A 27,119-nucleotide genomic window follows, 5' to 3' on the forward strand; every position below is an offset into this window, starting at 1 on the left:
CTATATTGACATACAACATTTGGTACCGATCTGAGTGTCTGACATCTGAAGGTTTGTGTGTGAGCCAAAAATTCTTATAGAATCCAACAGCATTACAATCTGGTTCTGGAGCCTTGTTCAGCTTTAGTGATTTCAATTATTTCTCAACACTGCTGACACTGATATCTAGAGTACTCACCTTTAAAGTCATGTTAGAATTAAATTGGAGCAGCACTGGATTTTCCTTTGTAAAGGAGCATGTTAAAGCAGAGTTCAGCATTTCGGCTTTTGCTTCCCTATTTGCAATTTTAGTCCCTGTGTTATTCATTAGTGTACACACATTAACTTCAGTTTGAACAATAGCCTTTACATAGGCCAGAATTTCTTTAGGTTTTATGAGAGATCTATTGATCATAGCACACTAATGAAGGTAATCATTGTAAGCTTCTTGCACTGCTCTATTCATCACGAAACACATTTCATTCAGCATCTTCTACCTATATTCCCATGCTTCCTACTTTATTTTATGCCTACTATGCAGAAGTTGCTTTTCTTCAGATGTTTCTTTATGGACACTGTATACTATTCCCATTTAGAACTGTTCTGCTAGGTACATACCTACACAGTGATTGGACAACTATTCTTCTAAACTTGAGACACATTTCTTCTGTGTCTTCCAGTCTAGAACTGAATATTTTAAGTTCATTTTATCTAATTTACTGGTAATGTAGATTTTTATACTTGTTTTAGTTGCACTTTGTGCTTTGATAAGCACCGTTGCTAGAAATATGCATCTCATAGCTACTGTCACCAATTACAAGGAACACATCCACAAAAAGGTCAGGTCTATTTGATGCCTATTGATATATTTCCATAGTGAGTGGGTTTCTGAACTATGTATTCAGTATTAATATGCTGTTCAGCTGTGCCATCACATCAGTCAAAATACCTTTAGACTTTCCTTTCTGATAATGGAAGCTAATCTTTCTTATTTAATAGGCTATTTACACTTAAGTGAAAAATATCAAAATGTATTTTTACAGCATGCCTTGATTGTCATGTTTTGTAAAAATTTCAGAACATTTTATTATGGTGAACGAGAAATTTACAAGGGACTAAATCACTTTAAAGGTGGATGTGTACCTGTTGCGCTGTAGATCATTCAGGTAGGCCATCTATGTCAAAAAAAGACAGGACCATTGAGACACCTGCATAAATGATTTGTAGTGCGAGAACTGATGTTAGTACTGGGGTTCAGTACATATAGATAAAACAGAAGTCAAATAGGATACAGTTACAGGAAGAAATAACATCATCAAGCAACTTACAGTCTATGTGGGTTTCAGGAAGACACAACAGTTAGTAAGTAACCACCTACAGAGTTACTAAAGGAAATATCACCAATGTGATATCTTCAGTTGAAGGTGCCTGATGGAAACCTACAGCGAGAGTAGATTGTAGGATTGCGAGTCGGTGTCCACTGAGAGACGGATTCTACTAAGATGACTGGCTAAACTATTTTTGGTTGTCCTCTTCTTGAGTGTTCATGTGCAGTATGGGATGCGTATCAGTGATGACTGATCAGGGACCTTGAAAAAGTCCAAAGAAGGGGAACTCGTTCTATATTGTTGTGAAATAGGAGAGAAAGTGTCACAAATATGGAAAGTGAGATGGTGTGGTAATCACGAAAACAAAGGCGTTTTCCATTGCCGCAAGATTACAATTGCTAACTTCCTCCTCTGAATTCCAAATCATTTTGTTGATTTCCATCTACACAGGGAGAAATGACTATTGTGAGAAAATAAGAGAAGTCAGAGCTTGCATGGAAAGAGTTAAGTGTTCATATCTCCCATGTGCTACCTGAGAGTGGAATGGCTGTAAGTGGTTGTATGAACCATCTGCCAAACACATATGTGTGAAATGCAGAGTAACCATGTAAACTACACGTTTAGAAATTCTTCTATGGGGTAGAAAGAGTTGTCAAGTAAATATACGATTTTGATCTGTATTTGAAATCATCTATTAAATTTTCTATACAAGTGGATACAGAATCAAAGATTTTTATGGTTGAATACCTCATATCTTTCTGTGCTGCAATAGGGCTGAGTGACGGACAGTGTAGATCATTCCTCCTCCTAGTATTATATTTACTTATGTTACTGTAGTTTTCAAACTATGTGACTGATTGATGACAGCAAAAATTTATAAGGGAATAAATGTATTGTGAGGCTGTTGTCAATATACTGAACTGTTTCAAGAGCTATCTACAAGAGATTATGGAGTGGACATCACATACTGTCCTTATTACAGGCTTCTGTGCAACAAAAACAATTTTCCTCAATGAGTTACAGCAAAATGCCTTAAGATATTAGTGAATGAAAACAGGACAAAAAAAGCAACTTTCTGACATTTTCATCTCCAAGGTATCTACACCTACATCTAATTCTGCATAACAATGATATGCATGGCAAAGGGTACATTACATTGTAGGAGTTATTTGTGTCTCTTCCTGTCCCAGTCAAATACTGAGTGCAGGAAAAATGCCTCTGTGTGTGGTGTAATTAATCTAATCTTGTCCTCATGATCCCTGCGTGAGCAATACGTGGGGGTCTGTAGCATATTCCCAGAATCACCAATTAAAACTGGTTCTTGAAACTTTGTAATTAGGCTTTCTTGGGATAGTTTACATTTATCTTCAAGAGTCTGCCAGTTCAGTTCCTTCGGCATCTCTGTGACACTTTCCCACAAGCCAAACAAACACTTGACCATTTGTGCTGTCATTCTCTGTATACATTCAATATCCTCTGTTAGTCCTATTTGGTATGGGATCCACACACTTGAGCAATATTCTAGAACCAGTCACATGAGTGACTTTGAGGAAACTGTGAGCAGACGGTTGGAGGAATCAGACGACAGTGACTGTGATGATATTCCTGAAGAAGCTGAACCCATTGTGAGTGAGCATTTACTTTGTCACAACAAAGTGCAACAGAAAATTACTCTGATGAAAGTAGTGATCCATGTGACGAGCAACGGAGTAGCAATTACTTCTACGGCAAGAATCGTTACAAATGGCCCAAAGCACCTCCGAGCTGAGCTGTTAGAACTCCTCGCCATAACATCATCACGAAATTTCCTTACACCACATTGACTACAGGAGATCCAAAAGACCCATTTTCATTATGGCACATCTATTTTGATGATGAAGTTCTCAATCACATCCTACTATGGAGAAATGCTAAAATAGATTGCGTCAGGCAGGTGTACTCTGACAAAAGCAAAGCTGAACTTCAGAACCTGGATTTGGATAAACTTCTGGCTTTTTTTAGGACTTCCAATATATTCTTCTGTCTTTAAATCCAACCAAGAAAATGTAAATTATATATTTGTAACTGATGGTTCAGTCAGGAAATTTCCAAATGTGTCATGTCTAGGAACCAGTTCCTAATGCTGTTGAATTGCTTACGGTTTGATGACTTTTGAACTAGAAAAGAGAGTCTCAAAGCTGATAAAAATGGCAGCAGCCTCTTTCCTCTTTAGAAAAATTATGGAACATTCCCAAAAATATTTCAATTTAGGCACATGTGCTACTGTAGATGAGCAACTAATTTCCTTCGATGGTAAATGCTCATTTGTGGTCTACATGCCAAAAAAGCCTGCTAAATACGGTTTAAAAATAATGTCCTTGTGTGATGCCAGGACCAGTTACTTATATAATGGGTATATGTACACTGGAAAAGGCTCTGATAGTGATACTTTGCCGGACAATGACAAGAAACTAATGATACCAATGCAGTTTCTGTTGTGATTGTGTAAACCAAACTATGGCAGTAATCGCTACATTATTGCTGACAACTGGTTCAGCTCAATACAGGCTGTAGCAGAGCTAAGGAAAAGAGGATTGACTTTTGTTGGAACTCCAAAAAAGAATAAGAGAGAGATTCCACAAGTCTTCCAACGAAATAAGCATAGGTCAGTTGGTTCGTCTTTGCACGGTTTTACGCAAGGCACCACTCTATTGTCGCATATGCCACAGACAAAGCAGGGTTCTTCTTGTCTCTTCCATGCATCATAGCCCTGCTGAGGGTCTGACTTCTCAGAAACCAAAAATAATATCATACTACAATGCCACTAAAGGAGGTGTTGAACTGGCCAAAAAGTGCTCCATATACTCCTCAGTCGAAGAACTCGACATTAGCCGACGTGTTTATTCTACTGTTTATTGGACCTCAGCACAGTAAATGCATATGTTCTTCAGAAGAGTGGATCAGATGAAGCTCCTGTTGACAGAGGTATCTTCCTAAAAGAACTGGCCCATAGTCTTGTGCTGAAACATATGCTAAAGCGAGCTCAGAACCCACGACTTCTGCAGGAGTTACAACCAATGACCCGCTGGATTTTAGGCCCCGACGTTCCAACAGAAGAAGCAGGGGAAGCAGAATTAGGTCCTAGGAATAGGAAAACGTGCAGAATCTGCCCAGCCAGCAAGAAAAGGAAGACTTCATATGTTTGCTACATCTGCAAGAGACCTATGTGCATGCAGTGCTGTTCCCAGGTGTGCAAGCACTGTTGTGAAAAATTGTGGTTTTGAGGGCTCTGATTTTTCATTGGGTATTTTTTCAGGTTAAAAACGTTACATTTTTTGTTCCAATGGTTCTTCAAGAAGAAATACAAAATCTATCCAAGCATTAATTTTGTTATTAGCTTATGAAAAACATATAAATGTATTATTTTATGAGATGCGCAGTAAAAATATCTGAATGCCAGTTTATCAATAATTATTTAATGTCAATGTTTTGCATTTTCATGTTTATTTACATTGTATCAAAGACTCTGCCATATGCAAAACAGAGAATTTCAAAGAGATTCAAATTGTTAACATTATTCCCATCTAGAATTAAGAGGTCAGATTGACCGCACCATAGTGTTAGTGTCCCATGTTTGCCACTATGTTAGTTAAAGGTTAGGAACCCCACCCGTGATGGAAATACAAGCTGGAGAAAAATTGTGTCACGAAAGTTTAACCCTGGATAACTGATGCCAGTAGGAACCAAAATTACTAATGTTAATGCACAATTCTTAAACTATGGAAACTTGGCGCCATGCACTCCGATTGACCGTGGGATTGCTTCGTTGCTGGATGCTCTGGACAACGCATGACCATGAATGCTTTACCTGCTGGAGATTGCGATGTATCCAAGGCGGCCTGCACACTTGGTGGTAGTGCACCAGCCTTTCACTCTCAGGGCCTGGTGGCGAATCTGCTGGGGCCCTTACACATCCATTGTAGTTTCATGATAAGATGTACCAGGAACAAACCCATCAACAGCTGTTCAGAAAGTCTTTCACAAATTTTGTCAGTCCTGAAAAGGGCCATTTTTGTGGCTAGAACATTGTTTCCTTTAAGCAGGTGCTAGAACTGGTAATCCTCTTATGCAACATAAGCTTGGTAACGTCGAACAGTGTTTTGCCGAACTCTTTCAAAGATTCTTGGCATTGCCTTGATGTGATTGGTGGCATGTTAAATGCGATCCTTAATTCCTCTTCATTTCTCAGTGGTTCGCATCCGGGTGGGTGAACTAGAACCCTGAAGAATCCCCACAGGAAAAAGTCCGGTGGCGTGAGGTCTGGTGATCGTGGTGGCCATGTCCTATGAGCACCTCTGCCGATCACCCAGCCATCAAAGAGTTCATTTAAATATCCACGCACAGCATGACTGTTATGCACGGGCACCTCATCATGCTGCAACCACATGGGTAGCTGTATGTCCAGGGGAACATTTTCCAGCAGGCTGGGTAGAATTTCTTGCAAAAAGTGGATTTAATTTGCCCAGTAAGTCGAGGAGGTAGACAGACCGGCCCAATCAGATGATCACCCACAACGCCTGCCCAAACATTGAGCGAAAATCATTCCTTGTGTCCATGGACGTATATGATGTGAGGATGTCCTCTTACCCAGTAATGAACGTTTCGACTGTTGTAAAGACTATCCTGATGGAAGGAGCACCTGTCGGTAAACAACACAACGGTCGGGAAGTCGGGATCTCATACAACACGTTGCAGAAACCATCGGCAAAACCCTAGCCTGTGTTCATAGTCTGCCACAGGATTTAGGTCTTGCACAGGGTGGAAACTAAATGGATGTTGGCCATCATCCCTCAAAACCACCCAACTAAATGATAAGTGACCTCCATGTCATGTCCAACCACTCAAGAACTTGTCATAGGTGCTTCCTCGAAGCACTCGAGAACAGTCTCTTCAAATGCAGCATCCTGTCATGTTCAACGTCTTCCAGCATCACCATGATATTTCCCTAATGAGCCTGTTTCGCCAAGTCACTGGCGAATTGCTGTAAATGTTAGCAGGTGTGGGCGGTCTCTCGCTGGGTAACGTTCCTCTTACAACTGTCGAGCTTCGTGTTCATTACTGTCAGCTAGTCCATAAACAAAAACCATATCTCGTTGTTCTTCAAACAAATACTGTGCCACCATGCTTACTGTATGACTAAATCGCAGGTGACGTGTGTGCTCCAAAGCGAAGCTGACGTGCAAATGCTTCTGATGTGACAATATTATGAGAAGGAAAGTTGCTACTCACCAAGAGTTGTGTGTGTGTGTGTGTGAGTTGTGTTTGTGTGAGTGTTTGCGTGTGTGTATGTGTGCGTATTGTTGACAAAGGCCATTGGCAGAAAGCTTTAAGTGTGAAAATCTTTTTGTTGAGCCTATCTGTTACTCAGCATCTCTGCTATATGGTGAGTAGCAACCTTCCTTCTCATAACATTATTACATTCCATCCTGGATTTTCCATTGTTTGCTTCTGATGTGAGAGTGGAGACAAACAGCAAGATCTATTCGAAATGTGTGCATATCACAATGGGGCAGTGATGGGGCGAGGGACATTTGTATGTGTGAACCGACAACCATAGTGCTGCCTGTCAATCGACAAATGGAAACAGGGCAATCCCACGACCAATCGGAGTGCATGGCGCCAAGTTTCCATAGTTTAAAAATGGTGCGTTGTTGACCTACACAACATTAATAATTTTGGTTTCTACTGGCATCAGCTATCCAGGGTTAAAATTTCGTGACACAATTTTCTCCACCCTGTATATTGGATCTAACAGCAAAAACAGACCTGATGTCTTTGGGGATGTCCACATTGAAACTGGTATTTGTGACCAGGACACAGTTGTGGTAACAATGATTAACAAACTACAAAGGACAACTAAAACAAGCAGAAAGGTATATATGTTCAGAAAACTAGATTTAAAAAAATCAGTAGGATCATATCTCAATGAGGAGCTTGAAACGTTCAGCACAGGGCAGGAGAATGTAGAGGAACTCTGCCTCGTTTAAAAGAATAGTTGACCATGCGCTGGAGGGATATGTACCCAGTAGAACAGTTTATAAAGTAAAGGACCGTCCGTGGTATACAATCATTGTAAATAAACTTTTAAAGAAACATAGATCACTGTGTAATAGATGTAAAACATAGCTTAGGGCTACAGAAGGAGAGATGCTGAATAAAATGTGTTTGGCTGTCAAGAGAGCAATGCACGATGCCTTCAATGTATACCGTATCACAATATTGTCAAGTGACCTTTCACAGAACCCAACGAAATTCTGGTTCTGTGTACTGTGGAGGAGGAGGAGGATATTGGTGTTTAACGTCCCGTCGACAACGAGGTCATTAGAGACGGAGCACAAGCTCGGATTAGGGAAGGATGGGGAAGGGAGTCGGCCGTGCCCTTTGAAAGGAACCATCCCGGCATTTGCCTGGAGTGATCTAGGGAAATCACGGAAAACCTAAATCAGGATGGCCGGATGCGGGATCTGTGTACTGTAAAGTCTGTTAGTGGCACCAAAGTTAGTGTCTAGTCCCCAGCGAATGAGACACGAACTGAACTTGAGGGTAGCAGAGCAAAAACTGAAATGCTTAACTCTGTTTTCAAATGTTCCTTTACAGGGGAAAACCCTGGAGAATTGCCCCAATTTAATCCTTGTGCCACTGAAAATATGAATGAAATAAGTATTAGTGCCAGTGGTGTTTATAAACAGCTGAAATTGTTAAAACTGAGCACAGCTCCAGGACCTGGTAGAATCACTGTCAGATTCTATACTGAATTTGCTGCCAAGTTCACACCTTGTCCACCTATAATCTATCATAGCTGTAGCAGTAGTAGTAGTAGTAGTTGTAGTAGTAGTAGTAGTAGTAGTAGTAGTAGTTGTTGTTGTTGTTGTTGTTGTTGTTGTCTTCAGTCCAGACTGCTTTGATGGAGATCTTCATGCTACTTTGTCCATGCAAGCCTCTTCATGTCCGAGTAACTACTGCAACCTACATACTTCTGAATTTGCTTATTTTATTCACTCCTTGGTCTCCCTCTATGATTTTTACCTTCCACACTTCCCTCCAATACTAAATTGGTGATCCCTTGATGCCTCAGAACATGTCCTACCAACCGATCCCTTCTTCTAGTCAAGTTGTGCCACAAACTCCTCTTCTCCCCAATTCTATTCAATACCTCCTCATTAGTTATGTGATCTACCCATCTAATCTTCTATAGCACCAGATTTCGAAAGCTTCTATTCTCTTCTTGTCTAAACTATTTATCGTCCACGTTTCACTTCCATACATGGCTACACTCCATACAAATACTTTCAGAAAGGACTTCCTGACATTTAAATCTATACTCAATGTTAACAAATTTTTCTTCTTCAGAAACGCTTTCCTTGCCATTGCCAGTCTACATTTTATATCCTCTCTACTTCAACCATCATTACTTATTTTGCTCAAAAATAGCAAAACTCCTTTACTACTTTAAGTGTCTCATTTCCTAATCTAATTCCCTCAGCATCACCCGACTTAATTCGACTACATTCCATTATCCTCGTTTTGCTTTTGTTGATGTTCATCTTATATCCTCCTTTCAAGACATTGTCCATTCCATTCAACTGCTCTTCCAAGTCCTTTACTGTCTCTGACAGAATTACAATGTCATCGGCAAACCTCAAACTTTTTATTTCTTCTCCATGGATTTTAATACCTACTCCAAACTTTTCTTTTGTTTCCTTTATTGCTTGATCAATATACAGATTGAATAACTCAGGGATATGCTACAACCCTGTCTCACTCCCTTCCCTACCACTGCTTCCCTTTCATGTCCCTCGACTCTTATAACTGCCATCTGGTTTCTGTACAAATTGTAAATAGCCTTTCGCTCCCTGTATTTTACCCCTGCCACCTTCAGAATTTGAAAGAGAGTATTGTCAAAAGCTTTCTCTAAGTCTACAAATGCTAGAAATGTAGGTTTGTCGTTCCTTAATCTTTCTTCTAAGATAAGTCGTAGGGTCAGTATCGCCTCATGTGTTCCAACATTTCTACAGAATCCAAACTGATCTTCCCCGAGGTTGGCTTCTACCAGTTTTTCCATTCGTCTGTAAAGAAGCGTTAGTATTTTGCAGCTGTGACTTATTAAACTGATAGTTCGGTAATTTTCACACCTGTCAGCAACTGCTTTCTTTAGGATTGGAATTATTATATTCTTCTTGAAGTCTGAGGATATTTCGCCTGTCTCATACATCTTGCTCACTAGATGGTGGAGTTTTGTCATGGCTGGCTCTCCCACAGTTATCAGCAGCTTTAATGGAATGTTGTCTACTCCTGGGGCCTTGTTTCGACTTAGGTCTTTCAGCACTTAGTCAAATTCTTCATGCAATATTACAATTCCCATTTCATCTTCATCTATGTCCTCTTCCATTTCCATAATATTGTCCTTGTACAGACCCTCTAAATACTCCTTTCACCTTCCTACTTTCTCTTCTTTGCTTGGGACTGGTTTTCCATCTGAGTTCTTGATATTTCCTCCAAAGGTCTCTTCAGTATTTCTGTAGGCAGTATATCCCTCCCCTAGTGATGTATGCTTCTATAACCTTACATTTGTCCTCTTAGCCCTCCCTGCTTAGCCATTTAGCACTTCCTTTCGATCTCATTTTTAAGACATTTGTTTTCCTTTTCACCTACTTCATTTACTGCATTTTTATATTTTCTCCTTTCATCAATTAAATTCAATGTCTCTTCTGTTATCCAAGGGTTTCTATTAGTCCTCATATTTTTACCTACTTGATTTTCTGCTGCCTTCACTATTTCATCTCTCAAAACTACACCCATTCTTCATCTACTATTTTTTTCCCCCTGTTCTTGTCAATTGTTCCCTAATTATCTCTCTGAAACTCTGGTTCTTTCAATATATCCAGGTCACATCTCCTTAAATTCCCTTCCTTCTTGTGGTCAGAGTCCACATCCACCCCTGGAAATGTCTTACAATTAAACGTGGTTCCTAAATCTTTGCCTTACCATTATACAGGGGGTTTCAAAATGAATTTATGGGTTTTAGGCTTTGTAGCACATATTACAGTCACCTTACAATTATAAATAATACACCAAATGAAAGAGAAATACAAACAGTTTTTCTTACAATTATTCAGTGTGAACACCGATCATACATCGAGTCGATACGTGAGTTGTTCCGAAACCTTGATCAATGTGTCAGGGGTAACTGCTGCAATAATACCGTTTCTAAAGTCAGATAAATCAGCTGGCATCAGAGGCACATACACATGATTGTGTCAGATTGTGTGTGAATGTGGAGGTCATGCATAAAATGCTGTGTCAACCAGCCCCTTGTGCCCAATCCACTGGTACAACGTCGTTTAACCAGTCGCATACTGAGTTATGGCAGTGAGGCGGCATACCATCTTGCTCCCAAAAAAAGAGGTGTTGTTCAGCTTCTTCCCATTGAGGCACAGGCCATAGCTGTAGCATGTCAAGATAAGAAACATCAGTTACAATTGATTCACCGAAAAAGAAAGGCCCATAAACTTTCCGCGGAGATATTTCTTGGGGCTAAGCATGAAAGACTCGCACTCAAACCCATTTTTCAGTTACTCTTTGCCATTCCATACTCTTCCCATTGCGCACAGGTATACAAACAATTGAGTTGCTCTTTCATTAGGTGTATTCTTTAAGATTATAAGTTGAATGTAATAAATGCTACAATGCCTTAAAACCGGTATGTTCATTTTGAAACACCCTGTATATCTATCTGAAACCTTCCAGTGTGTACAGGCCTCTTCCATGTATACAACCTTCTTTCACTATTCTTAAACCAAGTGTTAGCTATGATTAAGTTATGCTCTGTGCAAAATTCTATCAAGCAGCTTCCTCTTTTATTCCTTACTCCCAGTCCATATTCACCAACTACTTTTTCTTGTCTTCCTTTTCCTACTGTCGAATTCCAGTCCCCCATGCCTATTAAATTTTCGTCTCACTTAACCATTTGAATAATTTCTTTTATTGCATCATACATTTCTTTAGTCTCTTCATCACTTGTGGAGCTTGTTAGCATATAAACTTGTACTACTGTGGTAGGTGTGGGCTTCGTGTCTTGGCTACAATAACGCGTTCACTATGGTTCATAGCAACTTGGTCCATGATCCTAGTTTCTTTATTCATTACTCCTATTTGATTTTGTATTTATAATCCTATATTCACCTGACTAGAAGCCTTGTTCCTCCTGGCACTGAACTTCACTAATTCCCACTACATCTAGCTTTAACCTATCCATTTTCCTTTTTAAATTTTATAACCTACAAGCCTGAGTAAGGGACCTGACATTCCGTGCTCCGATCCGTAGAAAGTCAGTTTTGTTTCTCCTGATAACGACGTCCTCTTGAGTAGGCCCCACCCGGACATCCGAATGGGGGCCTCTTTTACAACCAGAATATTTTACCCAAGAGGACGCCATCATCATTTAACCATACAGTACAGCTGCATGCTCTCATGAAAAATTACAGCTGTAGTTTTCCCTTGCTTTCAGCCATTTACAGCACCAGCACAGCAAGGCTGTTTTGGTTGATGTGACAAGGCCAGATCAGTCAATCATCCAGGCTGTTGGCCCTGCAACTACTGAAAAGGCTGCTGCCCCTCTTCAGGAACCACACGTTTGTCTGGCCTCTCAACAGATACCAACCGTTGTGGTTGCACCTACGGTACAGCTATCTGTATCGCTGAGACATGCATGCCTCCCCACCAATGGTAAGGCCCATGGTTCATGGGGAAGATACTTTTGCTTACAAATCACTATCATAGTTACCTTGAACAAAAACCTGTGCCCAGTTCTTGGAGAAAGGCACAGGTCACACTGTCCTTGACATCAATTTGTTGTAGAGTCTTAGAACATATTTTGAGCTCAAATATAAAGAGGTATCTTGAACAAAATCACCTTTTCAATGCCAACCAGTATGCATTTCGAAACCTTGATCATGTGAAACACAACTCGCACTTTTCTCACAAGGCAAACTGAAAGCTTTGGATCAGGTAGATGCAGTATTTCTTGATTTACAAAAAGCATTTGACTCGGTACCACACCTATGCTTATTGTCAAAAGTATGATCACATAGGGTGCCAAGTGAACTTTGTGACGGGATTAAGGACTTTTTGGTAGGGAGGACACAGCGTGTTATTTTGGATGGAGAGTCATCGTCAGATGTAGAATAACTTTGGGTGTATCCCAAGGACTTGTATTGGGACCCTTGCCGTTCATGTTGTGTATTAATGACCTTGCAGACTATATCAATAGTAACCTCAAACTTTTTGCAGATTATGCAGCTATCTATAATGAAGTACTATTTGAAAGAATCTGCATAAATATTCCGTCGGATATTAATAAGATTTCACTGTGGTACAGAGACTGGCAACTTGCTTTAAATGTTCAGAAATGTAAAATTTTGCACTTCACAGAACGAAAGGACGTAGGCTAGTACCCTATGACTGAACATCAATAATTACTGATGGTATCGGCCACCTCATACAAATGCCTGGGTGTAACACCCTGTAGGAATACGAAATGTAATAATCACATATATACAGTTGAGGCAAGGCAAGTAGAAGACTCTGGTTTGTTGGCAGAATACTGGGGAAGTGCAAGCAGTCTACAAGGGAGATGGCTTACAAATCACTTGTGCGACCGTTTCTAGAATACTGATCAAGTGTGTGGGATCCATACCACTTAGACTAACGGGGGGATATTGAACGGATACAGAGAAGGCAACATAAATTGTCAAAGATTTTTTTAATCCATGTGACTGTGTCACAGAGGAGCTGAATTGGAAGATTCTTGAAGATAGACATAATCTACACAGAGAACGTCTGTTAAAGTTTCAACAACCGGCTTTAAACGATTACTCTAGGAATACACTACAATCACCTACGTATCTCTCACATAGGAATCGTGAGGGTACTGTTGGAGAAATTACTGCACGCACAGAGGCATTCAATCGGTCGTTCTTCCTGTACTTCACACGTGAATGGAACAGGATGAAACCCTAGTAACTGGTACAATTGGACGTACCCTCTGCCATGCACCAGTCGGTGGTTTGATTTGAACAGATGTAGACCAATTACGCATCGATCTAGAAGGTTAAAAAATGTAGCACAAACAACTAGGTTTATAATTGAAGAGTTTATGTAGACAGCAACACTATTAAAGAATACAGCAAAAGTTGACGAAGTGACAAATACCTTTGTTTCACGTCATTCCCTCTTTCACGGTTCCAAACTCGCGCTAAACGGTGTGCATTTTACTTCACTGAAAGTCGCCTATCTCTCAGTCAAAGAAATTCAGAGCAGTATTGCAAAAAAAAAAAAAAAAAAAAAAAAAAAAAAAAAGGTGTTTGAAGATAGGAAATTATTTTTCTTGATAATAAGATTCTTTTTAGACCGTTGGCTATATTACAATAGCTTTTAGCAGTAATGGATATTTAGAAGCAGATATAAATTGTTTTACGGGTTTACGGGGGCGTAGCTGTTATGCGCACCGGAACTGTCATTTGTCTTGCGGTGGGCGCTGTGTGTTTACATATACTGAGCAATTTGAATTGGCACAGGTTGGAACTAAAAGCAATTTTCTCCCATTTGAAGTTTTGGAATATTGTCATAGTCCTTTATATTGTAGAAAGAAAACATTAATTTTGGCGTAACGTGTAATGAAGTAAATTATCATTCAAAGCTAATGCAAAATATATGAAGTCATTAGTTACTTAGGTCGTTAGAAAACGACACTGCTAAAATTCATAACCTCCAATCTTACGATATAAGGATACACAAAACCGCTATAGTAAATGAAATTTTTGTCGTAGCACGCAATATTCCATGGTTTTAATAAAGTTCGGGGCATAATTAACAACTGCTTATAGACTCAAAACGTAGATCAATGTCACCAATTATACGATCTCACGCGAAATTTTAACCCCAAAGTTGGCAGATTAATATCTTAGAAGTGAAGGATATTTATTGAAACGTAAATTCGCAGTTATGAATTAAGTTGTATTGCGTGGCAACTTATTTCGAGTTACTAATGTGATTTACAAATAGAGCCTAAAATTTTATATTGCCTTTCAAAACATAATCTACTGTTTACAACGCGGTATAAATAAAACATCACGTACAACAAAGTAAAAAAGCGACATTTACTGTCACATTGATCAGGTGATGCCCTTTATTTTCTAGATTGCATCGATATCATTAAAGAAAATAATTACTGCATGTATAAATAGTGGGTGATTTTCATTTGACTTTACGAAGAACACTGCTACTTGCCTTATAGTTGACATAACTTTTCAGTCCTTGACCTAGATATTCAGAGAATTTTTTGATGTAGTTGCTGATTAGGTATTTTTTTTTTTTTTTTTTTTAATTTTCTTTTTGGTTGGAGATTCCTAATTTCTTACATAGGCTAGGTGAGAGCATGCTGATTGCCTTTACAGCAAAGTATTTAACTGCTTTCTGAACGCTAGATAAGTAGGCAAAGCCTACTTGAAAATTATTTTTGTGTCTTGTATTATGACTGTGTAAACCACAATTCAGATGAAATTCATTTTATCATAAGCACCTTAAAACTTCAGCTCTAAGAAGAAAATGAAGCGGAAAATGAGTGTAAGAATTCCAATATCCTTAAAGAAGCCTCAGCAACATGTATGAGTATCTTTGTTCCACAATATTCTTACTGCTTGCTTCAGCTGAATAAGTGTTTTATTTATGGATATGACACCAAAAGAAAATTCTGTATGACAGCAAGCAGTGAAAACATGCAAAATAAGTTCACATACTCATCTTCAGGTCAATGCAATGAGAGATACTTCCAAGAGCAAAAGATATCCAGCTGTAAGCTGCTTTGGTAGTTTATCTTTGTGCTGACTCCTTTTGAACTTGTCATTCATGCAGAATTTTACACCATGTGTCTCATTTATTGTATGATCATTAATGTCTTGTGCTATCAGTCAGTCTGTCTCATCATGTACTGAGATTTACTATCATTTTCTCATTTTTTCAATTCATCATAGAAGTCTTCTATCCTCTCAATGGTTTGAGCACCCTTTGGCGCAAAACTTTCAGTGATTCTCGTGGAACACATTTTGTTTATTTTAAGAGCAAGTCTTGATATTCTCACCCAGATTCCTTTAGTATCTGTAATGAGTAACCTCCCACTTGGTTCTGTAAAAAATGAACGCCCACATTTAAAAGAGCTTCAGACATCTGGTTATTTTACAAATGAATAAATGTGTTAAATACTTGATGTTAAACTGGTTTTTTGTACAACCTGGTGTTTCTGACATCATATCTCCTGAACTGTGTGTTGTACATTGATTTAATTTTACAGGTAGTTTGTGTGGTGTCTGCAAAATATGATGTGAAAAGAGTTAGTAGTAGAGAAGGAATAAATTAAAAGTCATGTCTTATACAGAAATTTTTCTGCATGAACAGCGAAAATGTGATTAACTTTTTCCTTTTAATTATTTTGTGGGGATGTAATTAAAATGAAGTCATATGGCATGATTGGCTGGGAGACACTGAAGGGCAATTTCAGCCACCTGAGTTTCCTGGGACTTACATGCTGCAACAACTCCTCCTGTCCCCTCTGCTATGAAGGCAAAGGGAAAGTTATCATCACACAACATATACCCACATGGTCACTCTTCCAAATACTGGCCCCTGCTGGTGTTGCTTAACTTCAGTGACGGGAACCATTGTAGCCACTATGTCACAACTATTGGTGGGAGGTTTTATTGAGAATGACAGAATTGGAGTAAAGTTTATTGGATGTCGCTAAATGCTCTCATTCTCAAATTTTGGTTTAATATAGTCTTTTGCATACCACGAGTTACACTGCCTCAAGACACATACACATTTTCTAACTTTAATACCTGACATACTGCATTAAACATCTAACTTGACTGTACCTGTTAATCTGATCTACATCCATACTATGCAAACCACTGTGAAGTGCATGGCAGATGGTACTTCCCACTGTACCAATTGTTAGGGCTTTTTCCTGTTCCATTCACATGTGGAAAGAATGACTGTTTAAATGCATCCACGCATGCTGTAATTAATCCACTGTAGTTTTAACAACCCCTATGGAAGCCATCTATAGGGAGTTGTTGTAAATTCCCAGATTAATCATTTAAAACTGTTTCTTGAAACTTAGTACATAGGCTTTCACTGTATAATTTGCATCTATTGTCAAGTGTCTGCCAGTTCAGCTTCTTCGGCATCTCTGTGACACTCTACCATGGGTCAAGTAAACCTTCTCTGTATACATTCAGTAATCTCTGTTAGTCTAATTTGGTACAGGTCCCACACACTTGAGCAATATTCTAGGATGGATCACACAAGTGATTTGTAAGCAATTTTCCTTGTAGACTGGTTGCCTGTCCCTAATATCCTCTCGGTAAATTGAAGTATGTCACCTGTTTTATCTGTGACTGTACGTATACGAGTATTCCATTTCATGTGTCTACGAAGTGTTACATCCGTGTATCTGTATGAGTTGACATTTTCTCATTCTAGGAAGCACAGAATTTTACAGCTCTGAATATTTAAAGCAAGTTGCCAATATTTGCACCACTTTGAAATTTTTATCAAGATTTGCCAGAATATTTGTGCAGGTTTTCTCAGATAGTTCTTTATTATAGATATCTGCAGCTATGAAAGCCAAATTGCTGTTCAAATTGTCTGCAAGGTTATTAATATACAACACGAATGACAAAATAAAAATGATACCAACACACTTCCCTGAGGCACACCTAGAATTACTTCTACATTCTTTGTCAACTCTCCATCTGAGATAACATGGTGTTTCCTCCTTACCAAGAAATCCTCAATCAGGCTCCAACTCTCAGCTAATATACATCTACAAACCAGCAGGTTAAGCGTTTAACTTTTTGTGTGTTTTCGTCATACTATATTTATTAAATTTTGTGCATGTTTTTCTGTTTAAGACTTTAATCTCTCATTTTTGTTAGTTGTTCACTCTGTAGTGCAATAGTTGCTTACTGAACAGTCAGCTACATAGCTCATTAATGCATTAGCATCCATTGGGGACACATCAGGAGGGTAGCAAGTTGCATATTTAGGATTCTGTTTGCTTTACTCCTGTGGTTAGTCTTGCTAAGATGGTTAGGATGTGGGCATACTGTGTGAAGATGCAGGAGGAACTGGCTGCAGTTCATGAACAGCTTGAATGCGCTTTTGGCTATGGTCAGTCACCTACAGGGAGTAGCGGTGTTGGAGAATTTGGCACGTTGCATGGGACAGCTCAGGTGTCACTTGTTTTGCCTATGGGCTCTACTTCCAAGACACCTCTTAGTGCATGCGGCACAGTGGATCTGCCTCCACAAGAGTGAGTGGCGGGTGGTAATGCATTTGCATTGCTGGAGGCAGAGAACCAATGTGGAAACTGGCTGCTTGGCCTTGCCCATTTCTCCTGTGAGTGGACAGGGAGTCGCTCCTTCAGTAGGGTCCAAGCAGGCCCACGGCAGGAGCTCCAATGTTAGGCACATTATGGAGGACCTTTGGCAGATAACATTCAGGGATGGAAAGAAAGCCAATGTGCACTCAGTATGTCTGCCAGGGACCTCATCCGAGATGTGGAGGCAGCCTTGCCTGTGGCTTTCGAGTGTGCAGGGTACAGTCATCTGCAAGTTGTGGGTCATGTTGGCACCAGTGACGCGTGTTACATGGGCCCTGAGGCTATCCTTAGTTTGCACAGGTGGCTGACGAAGGAGGTGAAGACTGCTGGCCTTGCGCATGGGGTGCAAGCAGAGCTAACAATTTGCAGCATTTTTCCCAGAGCTGATCGGGGTCCTTTGGTTTGGATCAAAGCCTTTGTTGACTTCATGACAGTCTTAGTTGCAGATTTCTAACCCTGCATTATTGTGTGGGGATTTGTAGGACTCCTCTTGATAGGTCAGGGGGACACTACACAAAGGAAGCAGCCGCTTGGGTAGCTGGATTCTGGTGGAGTGCACATGAGGGTTGTTTGTACTAGATGGTAGTTTGAGGTGCTCCGATGAACACTTGCCAGCCAATACACAGCAAGGGAAGTCAGATGACATTCGGAATAAAGACACTTTGACTGTCAAAATTTTATCAGTAAACTGTCGAAGCATTTGTAATAAAGTTTGAGAATTTATTTCCCTCCAGGAAAGTTCTCACTCTAAAATTATTTCTTGGGATTGAGAGCTGGCTGAAACCTGAGATGTATAGCGAGTCATGGAATGTATATCAGAAAGACAGATTAAAGGCAGTAGGAGGGGGAGTGATCACTGCAGCTAACAAAAATATTATCTCTATTGAGCTCGATGTTGAGTGTGACAATGAAGATGTTGGGTCACGTATAACAGGTCTAGGTGAAACAAAGTCGATTGTTGGATGTTTTTACTGGCCATCCAATTCTGCTGTGACAGTTATAAAGTCATTCAAAGAAAGTCTATTGTCAGCAGCATGTAAACACCCAGATCATGCAATACTAGTTGGAGGCAACTGTAACCTGCCATGTATAGACCGGGATGTCTATGGATTCATTGCGGGGGTACAGATGGACAGACAGTCACGTGAAATACTTTTGAATACTTTTTCTGAAAACTGTCATCAGCAGCTAGCTCGGCAGCCCACATGTATTGGAAATATCTTAGACCCTGTAACTGCAGATAGACTTGATCTTATTGATGATTGCAGTGTAGAAATGGGGCTTAGTGATCATGATGACATTATAACAATTGTGATTACGAATGTTGATAAATCAGTCAAGGAAGCTAGGAAAGTGTTTCTGTTACGTAGAGCAATAAGTAGTTGTTAGCATCTCTGTTAGACACTGAACTGGCATCGCTTAGTTCAAGTAAGGTGGATGCAGAGGAATTACGGGCAAAGTTTAAACTGATTGTAAATCATGGTCTGGAGTGTTATGTGCCTAGTAAGTGGATGAAGGTTGGAAAAGATCCACCATGGTTCAGTAATGAAATTTGGAAGATGCTGAGGAAGCATCTTGGTTCAAAAGAGAACATGCAAATGATGACAAGCGAAGGTTGGTAGAGATTCGTGTGTCTGTGAAAAGGTCTATGCATGAAACATGCAACAACTACCATCATCATGCCGCAGCAAAAGATCTGGCAGGGAACCTGAGAAAATTTTGGTCCTATGCAAAATCTCTAAGCAGGTCTAAGACTCCCATTCAAGCCCTTATTGAACAGTCTCATCTCGCAGTTGAAGATAGCAAAATGATTAAATTTCATGGTCAAGAAATCATTTGCACAAGCGACTTGTGCAAACATAGTGTCATTTGACCATTGGACAGACTCCCGTATGGTCATCATAGTAACAGGCATCCTGGCTTAGAGAAACAATTGAAAGATTTGAAAGCAAATAAATCACCAGGTCCGGATGGAATCCCAATTTGGTTTTACAAAGAGTACCCTATGGCATTCGCCCCTTACCTAGTTTGCATTTATTGTGAATCTCTCACTCAATACAAACTCCCAAGTGAACAAAAAAAGTGCAGGTGCCTCCAATATACAAGAAAGGTAAAAGAACAGACCGACCATATTACACAACAATATCCCTTACTTCAGTTTTGCTGCAGAATCCTTATATTGTCAGTTTAAATGTATTAAACTTTGTTGAGACTGAGAAGCTTGTGTCCATGAATCAGCTAGGTTTTAGAAAGCATCACTTGTGCAAAACTCTGCTTTCCCTTTTCTCACGTGATATATAGTGTGAACTATGGATGAAGGGCAACAGGCAGATTCCATACCCCGAGATTTACGGAAAGCATTTGTCACGGTGACCCTTAAAGGCTGTTAACAAGCATGTGGAATAATTTCACATATACGTGACTGGCTTGAAGATATCTTGTTCTCGACGGTGAATGTTCATCAGAGACAAAAATATCATCAGGAGTGCCCTGTGGAAGTGTGATAGGATCGCTCTTGTTCTTTATATACATAAATGCTTTGGTTGACAGGGTGGGCAGTGACCTGCGGTTGGTAGCTGATGATACTGTGGTGTATGGTAGGGTGTCAAAGTCGAGCAACTGTAGGAAGTAACAAAACGACTTAGACAAAATTTCTAGTTGTTGTGATTAGAGGCAACTATCTCTAAATGTGGAAAAATGTGGGTTAAAGCGGATGAATAGGAAGAACAAACCTGTAATGTCCAGATATAGCATTACTAGTGTCCTACTCAACACAGTCAAGTCATTAAGTATCTGGATGTAACATTGCAAAGCAATGTGAAATGGAATGAGCATGTGTAAACTGTGGTAGGGAAGGTGCATGGTCAGCTTTTATTGGGAGAATTTGGAAAAGAGTGGTTCACCTGTAAAGTAGACCACATGTACGACAATGGTGCAACCTATTTTTGAGTAGTGTTCATGTTTTTAGCATCTGTACTAGGTCAGATTGAAGGAAGACACTGAAGCAATTCAGAGGTCTGCTAGCTTTGTTACCAGTAGGTTCAAACAACACGAAAGTGTTATAGAGGTGCTTTGGGAACTCAAATGGGGATCCGTAGAGGGAAGGCTATGTTCTGTTCACAAAACGCTATTGAGAAAATTTAGAGAACTGGCATTTGAAGCTGACTGCCAGGCGATTCTACTGCCATTAACATACACAGTGCATAGAGACCACAAAGGTAAGATATGAGAAATTACGGCTCATGTTGAGGCACGTAGACAGCTGTTTTTCCCTCACTTTGTTTGCAAGAGGAACAGGAAAGGAAATGACTAGTAGGGTGCAGGGTAGCCTCCGCCACACTCCGTACAGCGACTTGCGGAGTACCTGTGTGGATGTAGATGCAAATGTAGAAACAATCAAAAATTTTGCTTGATACCCCATATGATCATACTCTTCTGGTACTGAGTGAAATGCTTTTTGGAAATTGAGAAATACTATGCATCTACCATACGGCTTTGGTCCATAGCTTGTAGGATGTCATGTGAGAAAAGTGTGAACTAGATTTCACATGATCAGTTGTTTTCGAATCCTTGATGTTTAGCATGGAGGAGGTCAGTTTGTTCAAGATACTGTGTTACATTTGAGCTCAAAATAAATTCTAAGATTCAGCAACAAAAAGATGTTGAGGATATTGGATGGTAGTTTTGCAGATCACTTTTTATAGAGGAGTCTAACCTGTGCTTTCTTCCATCTATTGTGCCTAGATTTTAATTTGAGGGATCTGTGGTAGATTTTGTTTACAAGAGGTGCTAACTTAGCCACAAATTTGGCATGGAATGTGATAGGGATTTATTGTGCCCTGGAGCTTTGTTCAGTTTTAGCAATTTCAGCTATTTTTCAACGGCACTGATACCAACATCCATATCATTCACCTTTTCAGTGGTGTTAAAATGAAATTAAGATAATACTCCTGGATTTTCCTTTGTAAAGGAACATTTAAAAATGGAATTCAGCATTTCTACTTTTGCTTTGTTATCCACACTTTCAGTTCCTATCTCATCCATGAGTGTCTTGACGCTAACTTTGGTATCATTATCAGTACGTATATAATGTTACATATGACCAGATTTTTCTTTCTTTCTTTTTTTTTTTTTTTGAGAGGTCCTTCAATAATAATCTGCTATGGTAGTCTTCAAAGGCATCATGCAATGCAATGCCCTCTTCACAGCCAAATGTACATCATTAAGCATCTCCCATCTATGCCTAGTTTTATATCTACCACACTCCCCCTGCAGGTCCAGGGGTTAGAATAGGCCTGAGGTATTCCTGCCTGTTGTAAGAGGCTACTAAAAGAAGTCTCACCCTTTTCGGCCCTATGAGTTCAGGTCCCATTCTATGGTTTGACCTGCCACTTTCAAAATTCTACAGAAGTGCGGGCCATATGGGGAAGGACGCCTTATGTGGTGCACATGTTATCCATAGTGCCCTTAGATTCGACCACCTGAATCTCTTGTCATGGCTTTGCATCTCCACCTGTGATTCAACTATTTGAGTGAGGACACTTTACGAGGTATGTCATCTTCTTCTGTTGTCTCCTGTCTTCTTTTGCCCCCATAACAATATTAGATTTCTCTGCGCCCAATATCCAGCACAATAGACAGTCGGTTGTGGTGGGGCTGTCATGTACCCATTTGGTGGTAGCCCCCTGACAACACAGGGATTGCACTGCTGATGCCTGAGCTGTAAACTCCCCATGTATGCCAAGGAGTAGATGCCTGTCTTCCTGGGGCATCAGGACTCCCGGCAATGGCCATCACGCCAGTTGGCCTTTGGTGTGGCTGGGTGGCACCCAAGGGGAGAGCCCCTGATCAGAGTGGGTGGCATCAGGTTGGATGACCTGTAATGAAGCTGACTAAGTCATCTCTTACTGGTGACCGTACGGTACCATTTGTCTCTAAGAAGGGCAAGATCGAATACAATGCTGACAGGTACGACCCTAAATTGTTTAATCGTTTCCCTCCCTCACTACACCACGGGAGGAACGTAGGGCTACAGAATGGAGAGAGCCATACTCACCTCAATTTTTAGTCTGTGACAGAACTAATGAGTACTCCTTTCTACCTACAAAGCCTCAGTTTTTTGTTGAACACCTTGAGGATAAGTTTGGAGAAGTGACAGCACTGTCCCAGATGGGAAATGGCGCAGTCTTGATTCAGACAGCATGCCCAGCCCAGTCCCAAGTGTTACTCACCTGTGACAAGCTGGGTGATATTCCTGTTTCCGTCACTCCCTATAAAAGCCTCAACATGGTCTAGGGGATCATTTTCCGCTGCGATCTCCTCTTTCAGTCTGACAATGAGCTCCACGCCAATTTAGAACAGCTGGGTGTTCATTTCATTTACAGGGGACCCAAAGACAACAGGGTTGCTACTGGTGCCTTCATATTGGCCTTTGAGGGTGATTCATTGCCTGAGAAGGTCAAGGTGATGGTTTACCACTGTGACGTTAAACCATACGTCCCTCCCCCTATGCGGTGCTTTAAGTGCTGGAAGTTTGGGCACATGGCTTCACACTGCACTTCCAGCGCCACATGTCAAGACTGCGGACGTCCACTGCACCCCGATATTCCATGTGCACCACTTCCCACTTGCATCAACGGTGGAGAGCACCAGTCCCCCTGCTTGCCAGACTGCCCCATATTCCAAAAGGAGTGGAAAATCATGGAGTACAGGACCCTGTACCTGTTGAATTACATAGAGGCTAAACATAAATTTGAAATAGTACACCCCATTCGGTTGATGTTGACACATGCACAGCTACGTCACCATCACCGTCCCAAGTGCCAGTGGTTCCTGACTCTGTGCCACGAACAGTGGCCCCTCCGGGCCACCAGAATACATCTGCCCCCTTAGTGGTAGGGGGAAAATCTTCCTCCATTGCTCCAAAGCACCTACTTTTGGTGCAAGCCTACCCCAGACGCAGGGGACATCAGTCCCCTCTTCCCTGCCGGAGAAGCAACAGCCTACTCCAGCTCCTCTCATCCGGAAGGGGTTCCTTGGGGCCCGCTCTCCCAAGGTTTCCACTAATGCCACAGTGGGCACTTGCCAGTTGATAAAGAAGCCAACAGCTGCTGGACGAAGAGTTTCACGGTCTTCCTCTGTGCCTGGAGCTGCTCTGGAGAAATCTTCACAGCAAGCTGCTAAAGAGAAGCGAGAGAGCAAGCAAACTAAGAAGAAGTCTGCTAAGAAACATGACCCTCTGGTGGCCCCAACACCAGCACTCTCCATCAATTCTGCATCTGAGGATGCGGTGGAGATTTTAGCGTCCCCTGCAGACCTGGATTTCACTGATGACTCATCCGCCATAGAAATGGCTACAAATACTCAATCGCTGGCAGCAGCTGACCCTGAGGCATAACCTGCCTCCTTGTGTGCTTCGTGCCTTTCCAGCCTCACGATAATGTCATCTGCCTGTGGAATTGCGGCGGTTCTTTCCACAACCTGGCTGAGCTACGGCAACTGTTAAGCTTTAGCTTTGTGGATTGCCCTTCAGGAAACCTGGTTCCTCGAAATGCAGACTCCTGCCCTCCACGGCTATAGGGGATGATATAATAACTGCAGTGACTATAATACAATGTCAGGTGGAGTTTGTGTCTATGTCCTTTCCTACTTTTGGAAGATTTTAACGCTCATAACCCATTGTGGGGAGGCACCGTGATTACTGGCCGAGACAGAGATGTCGAAAATTTACTGTCACAACTTGACCTCTGCCTCTTAAATACAGGTGCCTCCAATCATTTCAGTGTGGCACATGTAACATATTCGGCCATTGATCTTTCGGTTTGCAGTCCTGGCCTTCTCCCACCTATCCACTGGATACCACATGATGACTTGTGTGGTAGTGACCACTTCCCCATCTTCCTGCCACTGCCCTGGTGTCAGGCCCACGCATGCCTGCCCAGATGGGCTTCAAACAAGGCAGACTGGGAAGCCTTCACCTCTGCTATCACCATTGAATCTCCCCCACATGGTAACAATGATTTGGTGGTTGAGGCGGTAACTACAATGATCGTTTCTGCGGCAGAAAACGTGATCTTTCGTTCTTTAGGGTGCCCCCAGTGAAAGACATTCCCTTGGTGGTTGCCGGAAGTTGCTGTGGCAATTAAGGAGTGTCGGCAAGCTCTACAGCGGCATAAGTGGCCCCTTTCCCTGGAGCACCTCATAGACTATAAACAGCTCCGTGCCCAAAATTCGCCAGCTTATCAAACGACGGAAACAGGAGTGTTGGGAGAGATACATATCGACCATTGGGTGCCATACATCACCTTTCCAAATCTGAACAACGATCAAATGAGTTTTAGGGTACCACACCCCAACAGATGTTTCTGGTGTTAACATAAATGAGATGTTATCTACCGATGCAAACGCTATTGCAAGCACTTTGCTCACACCTCTGCATCGGAGAATTACCCCTCCCCCCCCCCCCCCCCAACCTTTTGCACTCTCAGACGGCGCATGGAAGGGAAAGTCCTCGCATTCACTACATGCCACAGTAAACCCTATAATGCCCTATTTACAGAGTGGGAGATCTCAGTGCCTTTGCACATTGCCCCGACACAGTTCCTGAGCCCGATCGGTTCCACAGGCAGATGATTAAACATCTCCTTGTGATCTTCAACCGGATCTGGAGAGATGGTGTCTTTCCATGCACTAGCGGGAGAGCACCATCATTCCAGTGCTCGAACCCAGTAAAAGCCCGCTTGATGTGGATAGCTATCGGCCCATCAGCCTCACCAACGTTCTTTGTAAGCTGCTGGAATGTATGGTGTGTCAGCGGTTGGGTCGGGTCCTGGAGTCACGTGGCCTACATGCTCCGTGCCAGGGCGGTTACTGCCTGGGTCGCTCTACCATTGATAACCTTGTGTCCCTTAAGTCTGCCATCCGAACAGCCTTTACCAGGTGCTAACACCTTGTTGCTGTCTCTTATGATTTACGAAAGGTGTATGAGACCACCTGGCGACATCATATCATTGCCACATTATATGAGTGGGGTCTATGAGGCCCATTCCCAATTTTTATACAGAATTTCCTGTCGCTTTGTACTTTCCGTGTCCAAGTTGGTGCCTCCCATAGTTCCCCCAAATCCAGGAGAATGGGGTCCCGCATGGTTCTGTATTGAGTGTATCTCTATTTTTAGTGGCCATTAACGGTCTAGCAGCAACTGTAGGGCTGTCCGTCTCACCCTCTCTGTATGCAGAAGACTTCTGCAATTTGTACTGCCCCACCAATACAGGTGTTGCTGAGCGGTGCCTACCAGAACTTTACCTTACTGACAATCCCCTCACTGTAGTGGAGATGTATCGATTTTTAGGACTGGTTTTCAATGTCCGATTGACTTGGCTTCCTCACCTTCGTCAGCTTAAGCGGAAGTCTGGCAGTACCTCTATGCCCTCCACTGCCTGAGCAACACCAACTGGGGTGCAGATCGCTCTACGCTGCTGCAGCTCTTCAGAGCCCTCTTTCAATCCTGCCTTGACTATGGGAGTCTGGTTTATTGTTCAGCGACACCCTTAGCGTTGCATTTATTCGACCCAGTGCACCACTGTGGCATTTGAATAGTGATGGGAGCTTTTAGGACGAATCTGGTGACCAGCGCACTGGCTGAGGCTGGAGTCCCTTCATTGCAAGTTAGGCATGCACAACTGTTCGCCAGGTATGTTGCACACGTTTGTAGTTCCCCTGTGCATCCAAATTACTGTCTCCTTTTCCCACCCATGGCTGTTCATCTCCTGTATTGCCTGCTTATGGCAGGGCTCACAATTGCAGTTCGCGTCCAATCCCTTCTATCTGAACTGGAGTCCTTGCCTTTACCACCTATACTCGAGGTCCATTTGCGTACACTTCCACGGTGTACACCTAGCCCGCGGCTTTGCGTGGACCTTTCACATGGCCCAAAGGACTCAGTTCACCCCACAGCTCTCCGCTGTCACTTTCTCTCGATTCTTGACGTGTACCAAGGCCATGAAATGGTTTACACCAATGGTTTGATGGCTGCTGGTCACGTTGGCTTCGCATATGTCCATGGAGGAATACTGAACAGCATTCCTTGACCAATGGCTGCAGTGTTTTCACTGCAGAGCTGGTAGCTATATCTTGTGCTCTTGAGCACATCCATTCATGCCCTGGGAGTCGTTTCTCCTGTGTACTGACTCCTTGAGCAGCCTACAAGCTATTGACTAGTGCTACCCTCATCATCCTTTGGTAGAGGCCATCCAGGATTCCATCTTTGCCTTGGAATGGTCCGGTCGTTCAGTGGTGTTTGTTTGGATCCCAGGACACGTCAGAATCCCAGGCAT

The 27,119-nt window shown here is 41.6% G+C and overlaps 2 protein-coding genes across 6 annotated transcripts in view; one reads left to right on the top strand and one right to left on the bottom strand.

Moving 5' to 3' along the window:
• LOC126473164 (uncharacterized) overlaps positions 1 to 13,678 on the bottom strand; it is a 125,721-nt gene extending 112,043 nt beyond the window's left edge. For 2 of the 3 annotated variants that reach the window (XM_050100038.1, XM_050100036.1), the window contains exon 1: positions 13,387 to 13,421. In XM_050100038.1, the coding sequence (XP_049955995.1) occupies positions 13,387 to 13,396 (10 nt within the window). In that variant the 5' untranslated portion in view covers positions 13,397 to 13,421. Of the gene's footprint in view, positions 1 to 13,386; positions 13,422 to 13,556 lie in introns of those variants that run through there. The other variant, XM_050100037.1, reaches the window with a different exon arrangement.
• Positions 13,679 to 13,862: 184 nt separating this feature from the next.
• The window catches only part of LOC126473165 (DNA ligase 3), a 651,156-nt gene continuing 637,899 nt past the window's right edge, over positions 13,863 to 27,119 (top strand). For all 3 annotated transcript variants that reach the window (XM_050100039.1, XM_050100044.1, XM_050100043.1), the window contains exon 1: positions 13,863 to 13,921. The gene's annotated coding sequence lies outside the window, so the exon portion shown is untranslated. The remainder of the gene's footprint in view (positions 13,922 to 27,119) is intronic.

Source organism: Schistocerca serialis, chromosome 4 (assembly GCF_023864345.2).
Source record: "Schistocerca serialis cubense isolate TAMUIC-IGC-003099 chromosome 4, iqSchSeri2.2, whole genome shotgun sequence".
Lineage (NCBI taxonomy): Eukaryota > Metazoa > Arthropoda > Insecta > Orthoptera > Acrididae > Schistocerca > Schistocerca serialis.